The following is a 15,420-nucleotide window of genomic DNA, read 5'->3' on the forward strand; positions in this document are numbered from 1 at the left end:
AAACAGGAAAATTAGACAATACTCATCCTCACGCTTGCTAGACAGCATACATAAAAGTTCCCTTATTCAAATTTCCAAAAAGAATGGATTACAAAAGACATAACTGGGACTTTATCAAGACAACTTATCTCATATACACACAGTTCAGTGCTCTAGGGCAAAAATAGAAATACATTGTGTTGTAATACCATTTTTTTTCTGTTTCTGCAGCTTCAACCTATCTTCCAAGAGGCATTCCCATCCTCCTTCAGGTCCTTGGATGTAGTTTCATTCAGGTAATTTGTTAAGACTTATTGTGATACAATTGAATAGTAGTGGCCTAAATCTGATATTTCAACTAATATTTATGTGTTTTCGTTGCAGAAATGGATCAATCATAACTGACATGAACCTTAACTTTGCAAGCACATCTGTTCCTACCAACACTCAGATTGGTAATGTTTTGATCAATGCATCTTCAATCGTCAGCGGCTTCGACATTGAAGGCAGCTCCATCACCGTGAATGGCATAGGTAAGCTATAATGAGTGCTCCTTGATCAAAAATTTCAAAAGTTGCACATCTGTTTGTTAAACTAATATTTTGTTTCCTTTTCTCTTCATTTACAGCTTCAAGTGGAGTAAGCCACAAGATCAGTCTTGCGACCGCATTCTTCCTTATACTTTTGTCATGGCTACTGACAAGCCAGCAATAGCATCAGGGCTGATTTCCTTTGGATTGCCATGAGAACATGACTGTCAACACTAGCATGAAAAAGGACTTTCATCAGGACGTTGTTGGTAAAAGTCCAAGAATCATGATTCTCTTTAGTGGTGTACAGTTTCAGGTTAACTTTTAACTTTACACTAAACTGATATCAATGACAGGGTATTCGGTATGTCTGTTGAACTGAACACATTTCTGTGTGGAAAGTCCAGGATCCTGGGCTGGACAGAATGACACAGTCAACTCTACACACCTGGTCCACTGAATCATCTCTAGAATAATAAGCCAAACAATATAAGAACACTATCTATTAAGCCAAGGGAAGTTATACAATTATTGCACTATTGCACTATTAATATACCAATTCTTCTTGCTTCACTGAGCACTGTGCTGTCGCTATATTGAACTTAGAGTAAATTACTAATAGTTTTGTTCACCAAATAAATACATAAATAAATAAAAGCAGCCAAGCTGGAAAGTAAAACGCTAAAATCACTCACCATTGTCTGAATGCAATCGTAGCTTTATTTTAAAACATGCAGATGTGAGTGAATTGAAATGTAAAATATTAGATTTCAAAGTGGACTTTCTGTGAAGCTAGTCTCAAAATAAAGAAAACTCTATAACATTTGCAAGCAAAGATGAATCAAAATGCTGTTTTGATTAATTGTTTTACTTTAAATGTACTGTTTTACTAAGTTCTAAAAAGTTTAAAATATTTCTATACTGTTCAAATATGTGTGAAAAATGTATTAAAATTCCAGTTTAGGTTTCACTTGATAATATAGCATAGCAGCATCTTTACAGCTCCAGAGAGAGCATATTGTAAAGCCAACAAGTATCTTAAATTAAATGAATGAACACATGCAGTTCATAGTGGGCTGGACACCCCAACCCTGAACCAATGCATAGATTCATTAAGGGTAATGGTATACATGATATATACTGTATGTTAAACCAATGTATTGTCAATGTTATGATTAATACAGTGTGAATTTATACAATAATGCATAGCAGTATTCTGTGAGATTTCTTGTACTTGTACAATTTCTGTAAGAAACTTTGCAATGATCAGAATACAAAATATTTGAAGAATTTGAATGATCCCTGGTGACGTGTATCAGGGCTTTTTTTTTATGTCAGCATTTTAATGAAATAACAAAGTCCTGTCATAAAATAAAAATTTGTAATAGTATCTTCAGTCTGTCTCAAACTTTGTTGTGTCAGTGTATCGGATTGGTTCAGAGAGAAAGAACAGGGAGTGGTGTATAGTTTACTTTGGCTATGAGATCTTTATTTATTAAAATACTGCCAGTCTGAGAGACACATTGTTCTTAAAGCACATCAAACTCAGAGCAACCACCAGCATCAAAACCAGTTCTTATTACTTAAAGTTGCAACAAGGAACTTTTTGTTGATAGTGGCCCCTGTAGACATGAAATCCCACCATCCGAAGGCATATATATAAAAACTTCTCTCTCACCCTCTTGGGGTGGTATCTGTGTCATTCTCAAACTCGGGTCCTCTACCAGAGGCCTGGGAGTTTGAGGGTTCTGCGCAGTATCTTAGCTGTTCCTAGGACCAAGCTCTTCTGGACTGAGGCTTCTGATGTTGTTCCTGGGATCTGTTGGAGCGACTCCCCCAGTTTGGGGGTCACTGCCCTGAGTGCTCCTACTACCACGGGGATCACGCTCGCCTTGACCTTCCACATCTGCTCCAGCTGCTCTTTCAACCCTTGGTACTTTTCAACCTTTTCATGTTCCTTCTTTCTGATGTTGGCATCTGCTGGTATGGCCACATCTATCACCACCGCTTTCTTCTGCTCCTTGTCTACCACCACTATGTCTGGTTGGTTGGCCAGGACCTGGAGTCTGGAAGCTGAAGTCCCACAGCACCTTGGCCCTGTTGTTCTCAGCCACCTTCTGTGGTGCAGCCCATTGGGATTTGGTACTTCTATTCCATACTGGGTACAGATGTTCCTGTACACTATTCCAGCCACTTGGTTGTGTCTATCCATGTATGCTGAACCGGCTAGCATCTTACACCCTGCTACTATGTGCTGGACTGTCTCAGAGGCATCTTTGCATAGTCTGCACCTTGGGTCAGATCTACTCTTGTAGATCTTGGCCTCTATGGCTCTTGTACCTAGGGCCTGTTCTTGTGCTACCATGATCAGTGCCTCTGTGCTGTCTCTGAGTCCAGCCTTTTCCAGCCATTGGTACGTCTTCTCGATATCAGCCACTTCTTCAATTTGGCGGTGGTACATGCCATGTAGAGGCTTGTCCCTCCAGGTTGTCTGCTCCTCTTCCTCTGCACTCTTATCAGGTTTCTGTTGCATGAGACATTCACTTAGCAGTTCATCCTTTGTGGCCATTTTACTGATGTACTCTTGGATTTTGGAGAGCTTGGTGTATTTCCTGGGTGCCCCTTTATTCACCATGTTGCCCTTCTGTAGCTCTGCTAGCTGGCTAACTTCTCTCCGTGTTGCCCTTATCTTGGCCTCTAATCTAATTCTCCACGGTGGATGCTGCTATATATATATATATATGTGTGTGTTAGTTATGTAAGTGCCGCGCCAGAGCGCAGTGTCTTTACGCACGACGGTTGGCTGAGTTTACCTTCATTAAATCGCCTGAAAACAAGAGCAAGCTGCTACTATATAAACACAAAGAGCTCTACATACTTATGAAGGAGACGTCCAGTTACCCAGGCTAATCTTAGCCGCATCCAACTTTCTTTTTTGAAAAACGTAGCGTCTCATGTTTCATCCGTGAAACACACTGCAGTGCAAATGCGGTTGAACGAGGTGAGATACATTAGAATTATGACTAAAAGAGCATAAGTCACCAAATCAATGTCTTTGTTTTGATACAGCATTTAATAATTGCCACCTGTGATCTATATTCAACTTCACCCAGCCCTTTTGCAAGTTGCGCTGCTAAACATACATGGACCAAATGCGCCTGTAAGACCACCTTGCGCTTCTCATTAAAAAAGGTGCAAATTCTTAAACTCAGGGTGCAATGCATGTTTGCACCCTCTTAGAACCGGGCAATATGAAATCTGAATATAAAATCACTATTATTACATATTACAGAAAAATAATAGCAATGAAAAAATAAGAAGAAGAAAAGAAAAAAAAAGAGAAAAGAAATAATGATTAAATGATAAAGAAAAAACATGTTTGGTTTTCTCTGAAAAATAACTATTTAAATTAATGCATTAGCAGCATAAAAATATGTTTTAATTAATGGATTAAGAAATGAAAAACTGTGAATTTAAGTATCTTATTATTGTATTTCTTATATATTGAATTTTCAATTATTATTTTGTTTGCCCATATGAACAGTGAACTTCCTAGCTACAGTAACTTGTAGCATATAATTAATATTAGTAACAGTGTATCCTGTGTATCTATTTGTAAGTGTTTATTATCATAATGCATAGCTTAGTTTCAGTGACGTCTTTGGCTACGTGGTTGTGCGTTGTTCTTGCATTGCTCTTCCTGGAGATCGGCTGGCAATCAAACAGAGTGATGAGTCATGAGCCTGTATACTTGTGTGATAATTAATGATTAGATTAGTTTTGTCTAGTGTTTTTAAACCTGTAATAGCAACAATAAAACAACAATAAACATTTTGCTGTACAGAAAAAACAAACACCTCAAGAGACAATGATGCAGCTCCAAATCTTTAAACAATGTGAGTTTGCTCCTCCCTCACTTAAAGGTTATTGTGAGTCATTGTGTTGCACATTTTCATAATTCAGACATGAAGGGCAATAATCATATGGTTCATTACTACAGCACTGGTGCAACAAATGTAGAATATAACCTTACAGTACATCTTTTATTTTATACTGCGGTGTATTGTGGGACATTCTGTGTGTTAAATTATTGTGTTTTACTTACACCCTCTGGCTCCTGATGTAAGATCGACCAGAACAGTGGAACTAATTTGTGTTGCAGAGAGACCTAAAAAAACAGAATTTAAAAAAAGACATTGTAAGAGAGGGAATGTTGTTGATTTATTTATTGTTGGTTTAGACAAAAAAAAACTTTTTTTTATTATTTCTTAATTACAATTTAATTTATAATTTATTTTATAGCCGTTTCTGAGGTCCCTGTGTTTAAAGATTGTCAGAACCAGTTCAGGGCAGGAGGTGAAGAATTTTCATATCTAATTGTGATCATATTTATTATTATTATTTTTATAATTACCATGTTTTTATATATAATAAAATATAAATTTTTCAATACCCTGTGGTCATATCCCTGGATATAATAAAGAAGCAAAGATGAACCAAATATGTGCCAAGGTATTCCCATGTTGATCCACAGGGGGAGACATAACACCTTAAAACGTGTGTGCAGTAGTGTGTGGAGTATCATTTTAAATTGAGATAAAAGTGAAAAAAGTTGGTGTGCTTGTGACATAATATGAAATAGACTACTCATTTTCATAGGCCAAATTAAGTCCAAAACTACAATTCATCCGATAGGATGTAACTCAACATGCCTATGTTCAACGACAGTGGTAAAGCCGGTGAAACCTGTGCATCCACAAAGCCGCAGATTTTATGGATCCAAACCTCTCTTCTCTGTTTTCTCGTAAGGTTTTTAAAATGTACATGAGAAAAAAAATATTTAATTAATAACAATTAATAATTTGTCTAAACCAACAATAAAATCAACAATACTCCCTCTCTTACAATCTTTTCATTTCTGAATGTGTTTTCAAATCTCTTTGTAACACAAAGTAGTTCAACAGTCCTCATAGAGCTTACATTAGAAGCCAGAGGGTACAAGAAAAAAAAAACCACAGTAATATAACACAGAGTATCAACAATGTTTCCAAAACATTTTGTGGTACATCTTTTCGACTGTCAGATTGTCCTCCCAAAACAATATATAGATAAGTATATCTTGTTAGTGCAGTTTATGCAAATGTGATAGGTACTGTTAGCTCCTATTCCAAATTTACTGCAGCAGTGCTGTAGTAATGAATCTTATGATTATTGCTTGTTAATACCTCAATTATCTAACAATAAGCTTTATGTGAGGGAGGAGTGAACTCACATTATATAAAATTTGGAGCTGCATCATTTTCTCTTGAGCAGTTTGTTTTTCCTGTTTTATTGATATTTTATTGCTATTACAGTTTTAAAAACACAAGACAAAACTAATCTGCCATCAATTATTACATAAGTATAAAGGCTCATCACTCTGTTTGATTGACAGGTGAATTTCAAGAAGAGCAATGCAAGAACAATGCAGTAGCCAAAGACATCACTGAAACTACAAGCTATGCATTCTGACAATAAACATTTAAAAAGACAACAGGATACACTGTGACTAGATATTAATTATATGCTACAAGCTACAGTAGCTAGGAAGTTCACTGACTGAACAAAAAAATGGAGCAAACTTCGATATACTTCAATAAAATACTTATTCATAACTTAATCCATTTATCAATGTTATGATGCTCATACCGGTCACATTCATTTAAAGAATAATTCCTACATACTTCTGGGACGTATAAAAAAATAAGTGATATAAATAATTGTAGGCCATATCGTCAATCATACCTTCATATTTTGGCGAGTTTGAGATTTTGTGTGGTCTTCAAAAGTCTTGCATTTACCTGGAAGAACCCTACAGAAACCCTGTTAAAGCACCTGTGTATTTGCATTTATTACAACAATATGCAGCAAATTGTCAACTTTTGTTATTGTAATGATGTGTTTGACATTGAGGTTCGAAGCAAAATACAGGTATTCAACATTTATTAAATATACTGATTTCATCCTGGATCATGTTGATGTCATGGATTTGTTCAGAGATTTGGGATGAAATTAAATGCATCACTTTGGATGTGTCGATATAAATATAATTTCTGTGTACCTTAATTGTATTGTACCGTCTATTTAAAGATTTACTCTAATAACTTGATATCATTCAAAATATTTGTTGAGTGTTACTTTTTCCATTACTTGTGTCACTTTACTTACTGCTTAATTGCAACTTCACAAGAATTCTATATTTATTTGTTTGTCATAACTTAACACACTGGTAGAAATTCCTTCAACAATAACAGGGGTGGAATGCAACAGCAACTTGTTTCACAGATAAACAAAGGAGTATGCCATTGTACTGAGACATGAAAATGACAGGTGACAGCCATTTGTTTTTTTAATTGTTCAGAAAAATGTACCACGTATGAGTCACGTCATAAGCCTCTATTCAATTCCAATATAAGAACGCCTTGATGTATGAGGACTGTCACATAAAGGTGAAAGGTTTACAGTATATCACAGACTGGACTGAATTAAAATATACTAAAACAGTTTGGGGAAAAAAGCCTCTAAAGCAGAATTTGTAACTTTTCATCCTATTTATTTTCATCTTGGGTAAGTAGAGTTTGAACTCTATATATGCACTTTTGTATATTTACAGACTGAGACAGAGACAGACAGAAAGAGAGAGAAAGAGAGAGAGTCTGTTTAATGTTTCTGTTTAGCTTTTTTTATTGTACAAATAAATTCTATTCATGAACTTTGTCCTAAATTTAGGATGCATTTCAATTTCAGTATGAATGATGAACTTAAATTATGTGTTATTCTCAAATTATATATATCAAATTAAGTGTGTCACGTATTTGTGAAATACAATATTGTGTGAACAGTTTCTCTCTTTAGCCCGGATGAATTAAAAGCACAATTTAAAAGGGTTTTTTCTCCATTATTGTGACACAACTGTTTTACAGCACAGCAGGAATCAGATACAAATGAGTATAACAATTAATTTACTAATCATAAGAATTTGACTCAGCTTTGGATCTTGTGAAGATCTCTTTTAGTCCAACAATGGGTCAGAAGTGAGCATCCCTGCAGTAATAGGGGTTCAGTGCTTTACTCAAAGACATTTCAGCAACAAGGTTCATATTTGTGAACACTTACACGGACTGAGTGATAGAAGTAGTTAAAGAGCAGTCTCCTCACTCGAAGCATGTATATTCCATCAGATCTGTTTCATTTAAAACATAATTGGATTCTAATACTCACATAATAGAGGAAGTAATGATTCTAGTGGCTAGTAACTGGAGTGCAAAATGTTTCAACATGCTGTTTCTGTAACACTCTGTATTGTTTGACTTTATAGATTCAAAAGGAAGACAAGATGGGTGTCAGAGGGGTCACATCAATTTTCCTGATTCTAATGGGTAAGCTAAGTGACATTAAACCGACTGCATTTTAATTGTCACTACACATGCTGATATACAAGTTGAGGAGAACCATAGAAAATTATGGTTCACTCCAGAACCTCATCCTTTTACGGAGTATGTTTACAGTACATTACGATAATTAGGCTTTAATATTTAATGGTAAGAATTTTGAAGAAGCGGCTTAAATGTTTTACACTTTATTTATGTTCTAAAATCAGCAAAAAAGTAATCAAATTAGGAAAGGGCATGACAAGTAAATTAATTATTATTTTATTTTAAATGTATTCCACTTGTTAGCTACACTTGAAACTGGCAAAACTACAACTCTCGCTCCTACAACAACAACACCTGCTCCAACAACAACTTCTGCAAGTACAATTATAACACCTGTTACTACAACAACAACGACGGCTCCGACTACAACATTGGCAACTCCGACGGCGACAACAGTGGCCCCGTCGACGACAACAGTGGCTCCGTCGACGACAACGCCAGATCCTACAACAATAACGCCGGACCCTACGACAACACCACCTGCTCCTACAACGACAACTCCTGCTCCTACAATGACAACTCCTGCTCCTACAACGACAAACCCTGCTCCTACAACGACAACCCCTGCTCCTACAACGACAACCCCTGCTCCGACAACGACAACATCGGCTCCAACTACAACAGCCTCGACGCCAACTACAACACCTGCCCCAACCACAACAACCCCGGCGCCAACTACAACAATACTTGCCCTAGCCACAACAACACCGTCTCCCACTACAACAACTCCAGCTCCCACAACGACAACTCCTGCTCCTGCAACGACAACGTCTTCCCCAACCACAACAACACCAGCTCCAGCTCCCACTACGACAACCCCTGTTCCTACAACAGCAACACAGACTCCAGCTACGACCACTCCTGATCCTACTACGACAACCCCTGCTCCAACTACAACAACCCCGGCTCCAACTACGACAACCCCTGCTCCTACAACAACAACACCGGCTCAAACTACAACAACTGCCCCAACCACAACAACACCGACTCCCACTACAACAACTCCAGCTCCCACTACAACAACTCCAGCTCCGACTACAACAACACCTGCCCCAACTACAACAACACCAGCTCCTACAACCACAACACCTGCTCCAACTACGACAACACCGGCTCCGACTACCACAACACCGGCTCCGACTACGACCACACCTGCTCCGACTACGACCACACCTGCTCCAACTACGACAACACCGGCTCCGACTACGACAACACCGGCTCTGACTACCACAACACCGGCTCCGACTACGACCACTCCTGCTCCTACTACGACAACCCCTGCTCCAACTACGACAACCCCAGCTCAAACTACGACAACCCCTGCTCCTACAACCACAACCCCTGCTCCTACAACCACAACTCCTGCTCCAACTACAACAACTCCTGCTCCAACTACGACAACACCAGCTCCGACTACGACAACACCGGCTCCGACTACGACAACACCAGCTCCGACTACGACAACTCCTGCTCCTACAACGACAACACCGGTTCCAACTACAACAACTCCTGCTCCTACAACAACAACACCGGCTCCAACTACGACAACCCCTGCTCCAACGACGACAACCCCTGCTCCTACAACTACAACACCTGCCCCAACCACAAAAACCCCGGCTCCCACTACAACAACCCCGGCTCCGACTACGACAACCCCTACTCCAACTACAACAACCCCAGATCCGACTACAACCACTCCTGCTCCCACAACAACAACCCCTGCTCCAACAACGACAACCCCAGCTCCAACAACGACAACTCCTGCTCCAACTACCACAACCACTGCTCCTACAACGACAACCCCGGCTCCAACTACTACAACCCCTGCTCCAACTACGACAACCCCGGCGCCAACCACGACAACGCCTGCCCCAACCACGACAACTCCTGCTCCCACTACAACAACTCCAGCTCCGACAACAAAAACACCAGCTCCCACTACAACAACCCCGGCTCCAACTACTACAACCCCTGCTCCTACAACCACAACACCTGCTCCAACTACGACAACACCAGCTCCGACTACGACAACACCGGCTCCGACTACGACAACCCCTGCTCCTACTACGACAACCCCTGCTCCTACTACGACAACCCCTGCTCCAACTACGACAACCCCGGCTCAAACTACGACAACCCCTGCTCCTACGACCACAACCCCTGCTCCTACAACCACAACACCTGCTGCAACTACAACAACTCCTGCTCCAACTACGACAACACCGGCTCCGACTACGACAACACCGGCTCCGTCTACGACAACACCGGCTCCGACTACGACAACTCCTGCTCCTACAACAACAACACCGGCTCCAACTACGACAACCCCTGCTCCAACAACAACAACACCTGCGCCAACCACGACAACGCCTGCCCCAACCACGACAACTCCTGCTCCCACAACAACAACTCCAGCTCCGACAACAACAACACCGGCTCCCACTACAACAACCCCGGCTCCCACTACAACAACTCCAGCTCCCACTACAACAACCCCAGCTCCGACTACCACAACCCCTGCTCCCGACTACCACAACCCTCCTGCTCCTACAACTACAACACCTGCCCCAACCACAACAACACCAGCTCCCACAACCACAACACCTGCTCCAACTACAACAACCCCGGCTCCAACTACAACAACACCGGCTCCAACTACGACCACCCCTGCTCCTACTACGACCACACCTGCTACCAACCACAACAACACCGGCCCCAACCACGACAACACCGGCTCCCACTACAACAACACCGGCTCCGACAACAACAACTCCAGCTCCTACAACGACAACCCCTGCTCCCACTACGACAACCCCAGCTCAAACTACAACAACCCCTGCTCCTACAACCACAACCCCTGCTCCTACAACCACAACTCCTGCTCCAACTACAACAACCCCTGCTCCTACAACCACAACACCAGCTCCGACTACGACAACACCTGCTCCGACTACGACAACACCTGCACGACAACCCTGCACGACAACGACAACACCGGTTCCCACTACAACAACTCCTGCTCCTACAACAACAACACCGGCTCCCACTACAACAACCCCTGCTCCAACTACCACAACCCCTGCTCCTACAACTACACACCTGCCCCAACCACAAAAACCCCTGCTCCCCTACAACAACCCCGGCTCCCACAACAACAACCCCCCCCCCAAACAACAACACCTGATCTGACTACCATAACATCACCCCTGCTCCCACAACAACAACCCCTGCTCCAACAACGACAACCCCAGCTCCAACAACGACAACTCCTGCTCCAACTACCACAACCACTGCTCCCACTACAACAACCCCGGCTCCAACTACTACAACCCCTGCTCCAACTACGACAACCCCGGCACCAACCACGACAACACCTGCCCCAACCACGACAACACCGGCTCCCACTACAACAACTCCGGCTCCGACAACAAAAACACCAGCTCCCACTACAACAACCCCGGCTCCAACTACCACAACCCCTGCTCCTACAACCACAACACCTGCTCCAACTACGACAACACCGGCTCCGACTACGACAACACCGGCTCCGACTACGACAACCCCTGCTCCTACTACGACAACCCCTGCTCCAACTACGACAACCCCGGCTCAAACTACGACAACCCCTGCTCCTACGACCACAACCCCTGCTCCTACAACCACAACACCTGCTGCAACTACAACAACTCCTGCTCCAACTACGACAACCCCTGCTCCACCGACAACACCGGTCCCACACAACACCGCCCCACACAAAACCCAAAAAACAACTACGACAACTCCTACTCCTACAACAACAACACCGGCTCCAACTACGACAACCCCTCCTCCAACAACAACAACACCTGCGCCAACCACGACAACGCCTGCCCCAACCACGACAACTCCTGCTCCCACAACAACAACTCCAGCTCCGACAACAACAACACCGGCTCCCACTACAACAACCCCGGCTCCAACTACCACAACCACTGCTCCTACAACCACAACAACTCCTGCTCCAACTACGACAACACCGGCTCCGACTACGACCACTCCTGCTCCTACTACGACCACTCCTGCTCCGACAACGACAACCCCTGCTCCGACAACGACAACCCCAGCTCCAACAACGACAACCCCAGCTCCGACAACGACAACACCTGCTCCAACTACAGCAACATCAGCTCTGACTACGACAACCCCTGCTCCGACTACCACAACCCCTGCTCCTACAACGACAACAACTGCTCCGACTACGACAACACCAGCTCCGACTACGACAACTCCTGCTCCTACGACAACAGAGGCTCCGACTACGACCACTCCTGCTCCTACAACTACAACACCTGCCCCGACCACAACAACACCGGCTCCCACTACAAAAACCCCTGCTCCAACTACAACAACCCCGGCTCCAACTACAACAACCCCAGCTCCAACTACGACAACCCCTGCTCCTACTACGACAACCCTGGTGCCGACCACAACAACACCTGCCCCAACCACGACAACATCGGCTCCCACTACAACAACTCCAGCTCCGACAACAACAACTCCAGCTCCGACAACAACAACACTGGCTCCCACTACAACAACCCCGGCTCCAACTACAACAACCCCGGCTCCAACTACCACAACCCCTGCTCCTACAACCACAACCCCTGCTCCTACAACCACAACCCCTGCTCCTACAACCACAACACCTGCTCCGACTACGACAACTCCTGCTCCGACTACGACAACACCGGCTCCGACTACGACAACACAGGCTCCGACTACGACAACACAGGCTCCGACTACGACAACACAGGCTCCGACTACGACAACACAGGCTCCCACTACAACCACTCCTGTTCCCACTACGACCACTCCTGCTCCCACTACGACAACCCCTGCTCCAACAACGACAACCCCTGCTCCAACAACGACAACCCCAGCTCCAACTACGACAACACCAGCTCTGACTACGACAACTCCTGCTCCTACAACAACACAGGCTCTGACTACGACCACTCCTGCTCCTACAACGACAACCCCTGCTCCAACAACGACAACCCCAGCTCCAACAACGACAACCCCAGCTCCAACAACGACAACACCTGCTCTGACTACCACAACACCTGCTCCAACTACAACAACATCAGCTCCGACTACGACAACCCCTGCTCCGACAACGACAACTCCTGCTCCAACTACCACAACCCCTGCTCCTACAACTACAACACCTGCCCCGACCACAACAACACCGGTTCCCACTACAACAACCCCTGCTCCAACTACAACAACCCCGGCTCCAACTACGACAACCCCTGCTCCTACTACAACAACCCCGGCGCCGACCACAACAACACCTGCCCCAACCACGACAACACCGGCTCCCACTACAACAACTGCAGCTCCGACAACAACAACACCGGCTCCCACTACAACAACCCCGGCTCCAACTACCACAACCCCGGCTCCAACTACCACAACCCCTGCTCCTACAACCATAACCCATGCTCCTACAACGACAACACCTGCTCTGACTACCATAACATCAGCTCCGACTACAACAACCCCTGCTCCGACAACGACAACTTCTGCTCCAACTACCACAACCCCTGCTCCTACAACACCTGCTCCCACTACAACAACCGCGACTCCAACTACGACAACCCCTGCTCCTACTACGACAATCCCGGCACCAACCACGACAACACCTGCCCCAACCACAACAACACCGGCTCCCACTACAACAACTCCGGCTCCGACAACAACAACTCCGGCACCGACAACAACAACACCGGCTCCCACTACAACAACCCCGGCTACAACTACCACAACCCCTGCTCCTACAACCACAACAACTCCTGCTCCAACTACGACAACACCGGCTCCGACTACGACAACACCGGCTCCGACTACGACAACCCCTGCTCCTACTACGACAACCCCTGCTCCTACTACGACCACTCCTGCTCCTACTACGACAACCCCTGCTCCAACTACGACAACCCCTGCTCCAACTACGACAACCCCTGCTCCAACTACGACAACCCCTACAACCACAACACCTGCTCCAACTACCACAACCCCTGCTCCTACAACGACAACAACTGCTCCAACTACGACAACACCAGCTCCGACTACGACAACTCCTGCTCCTACGACAACACAGGCTCCGACTACGACCACTCCTGCTCCTACATCTACAACACCTGCCCCGACCACAACAACACCGGCTCCCACTACAACAACCCCTGCTCCAACTACAACAACCCCGGCTCCAACAACCACAACCCCTGCTCCTACTACAACAACCTCCTGCGCCGACCACAACAACACCTGCCCCAACCACGACAACACCGGCTCCCACTACAACAACTGCAGCTCCGACGACAACAACACCGGCTCCCACTACAACAACCCCGGCTCCAACAACCACAACCCCTGCTCCTACAACCATAACCCATGCTCCTACAACGACAACACCTGCCTGGCTACCATAACACAGCCACGACAACACCTGCCCGCACACGACAACTTCGGCTCCAACTACCACAACCCCGGCTCCTACAACACCTGCTCCCACTACAACAACGGCAACTCGACACCCCTCGACAACCCGGCCCACCGACAACACCGCCCCAACCACGACAACACCGGCTCCCACAACAACAACTCCGGCTCCGACAACAACAACACCGGCTCCCACTACAACAACCCCGGCTACAACTACCACAACCCCTGCTCCTACGACCACAACACCTGCTCCGACTACAACAACACCGGCTCCGACTACAACAACACCGGCTCCGACTACGACCACTCCTGCTCCTACAACGACCACTCCTGCTCCAACAACGACAACACCTGCCCCAACTACCACAACCCCGGCACCAACTACAACAACCCCTGCTCCAACTACCACAACCCCTGCTCCACCTACCACAACACCTGCTCCAACGACTACAACACCTGCTCCTACAACGACAACACCGGCCCCAACTACCACAACCCCGGCACCAACTACAACAACCCCTGCTCCAACTACCACAACCCCTGCTCCACCTACCACAACCCCTGCTCCAACTACCACAACCCCTGTTCCTACAACCACAACCCCTGCTCCAACTACAACAACACATGCTCCAACTACAACAACACCTGCTCCAACTACAACAACACCAGCTCCAACTACAACAACAAAGCCTCCGACTACGACCACTCCTGCTCCGACTACGACCACTCCTGCTCCGACTACAACAACTCCTGCTCCGACTACGACCACTCCTGCTCCGACTACAACAACTCCTGCTCCGACTACAACAACACCGGCTCCGACTACGACCACTCCTGCTCCTACAACGACCACTCCTGCTCCAACAACGACAACCCCAGCTCCAACAACAACAACACCTGCTCCAACTACAACAACACCTGCTCCAACTACAACAACACCCGCTCCAACT

The 15,420-nt window shown here is 45.1% G+C and overlaps 1 protein-coding gene across 1 annotated transcript; it reads left to right on the forward strand.

The window, feature by feature from the left end:
- The first annotated feature begins 385 nt into the window (after positions 1–385).
- LOC127349600 (probable cyclin-dependent serine/threonine-protein kinase DDB_G0292550) lies at positions 386–14,416 on the forward strand. Its single transcript, XM_051375466.1, has 10 exons — positions 386–512; positions 608–618; positions 8,304–8,817; positions 9,665–9,848; positions 10,001–10,548; positions 10,803–10,981; positions 11,896–11,915; positions 12,088–12,524; positions 12,735–13,067; positions 14,127–14,416. The coding sequence occupies exons 1-10, from the start codon at positions 386–388 to the stop codon at positions 14,414–14,416; spliced, it is 2,643 nt and encodes an 880-aa protein (XP_051231426.1).
- The last annotated feature ends 1,004 nt before the right edge of the window (positions 14,417–15,420 follow it).

The sequence above is a fragment of the Dicentrarchus labrax genome, unplaced genomic scaffold (genome assembly GCF_905237075.1).
Source record: "Dicentrarchus labrax unplaced genomic scaffold, dlabrax2021, whole genome shotgun sequence".
Classification (NCBI taxonomy): Eukaryota; Metazoa; Chordata; class Actinopteri; family Moronidae; genus Dicentrarchus; species Dicentrarchus labrax.

Coding starts and splice junctions, on each gene's coding strand:
- LOC127349600 (XM_051375466.1), top strand. CDS start 386: ATGAACCTTAACTTTGCAAGCACATCTGTTCCTACCAACACTCAGATT. Junction 10,982..11,895: donor GCACGACAACGACAACACCG/GTTCCCACTACA, acceptor CAACAACTCCAG/CTCCGACAACAACAACACCG. Junction 11,916..12,087: donor CTCCGACAACAACAACACCG/GCTCCCACTACA, acceptor CGACAACCCCAG/CTCCAACAACGACAACCCCA.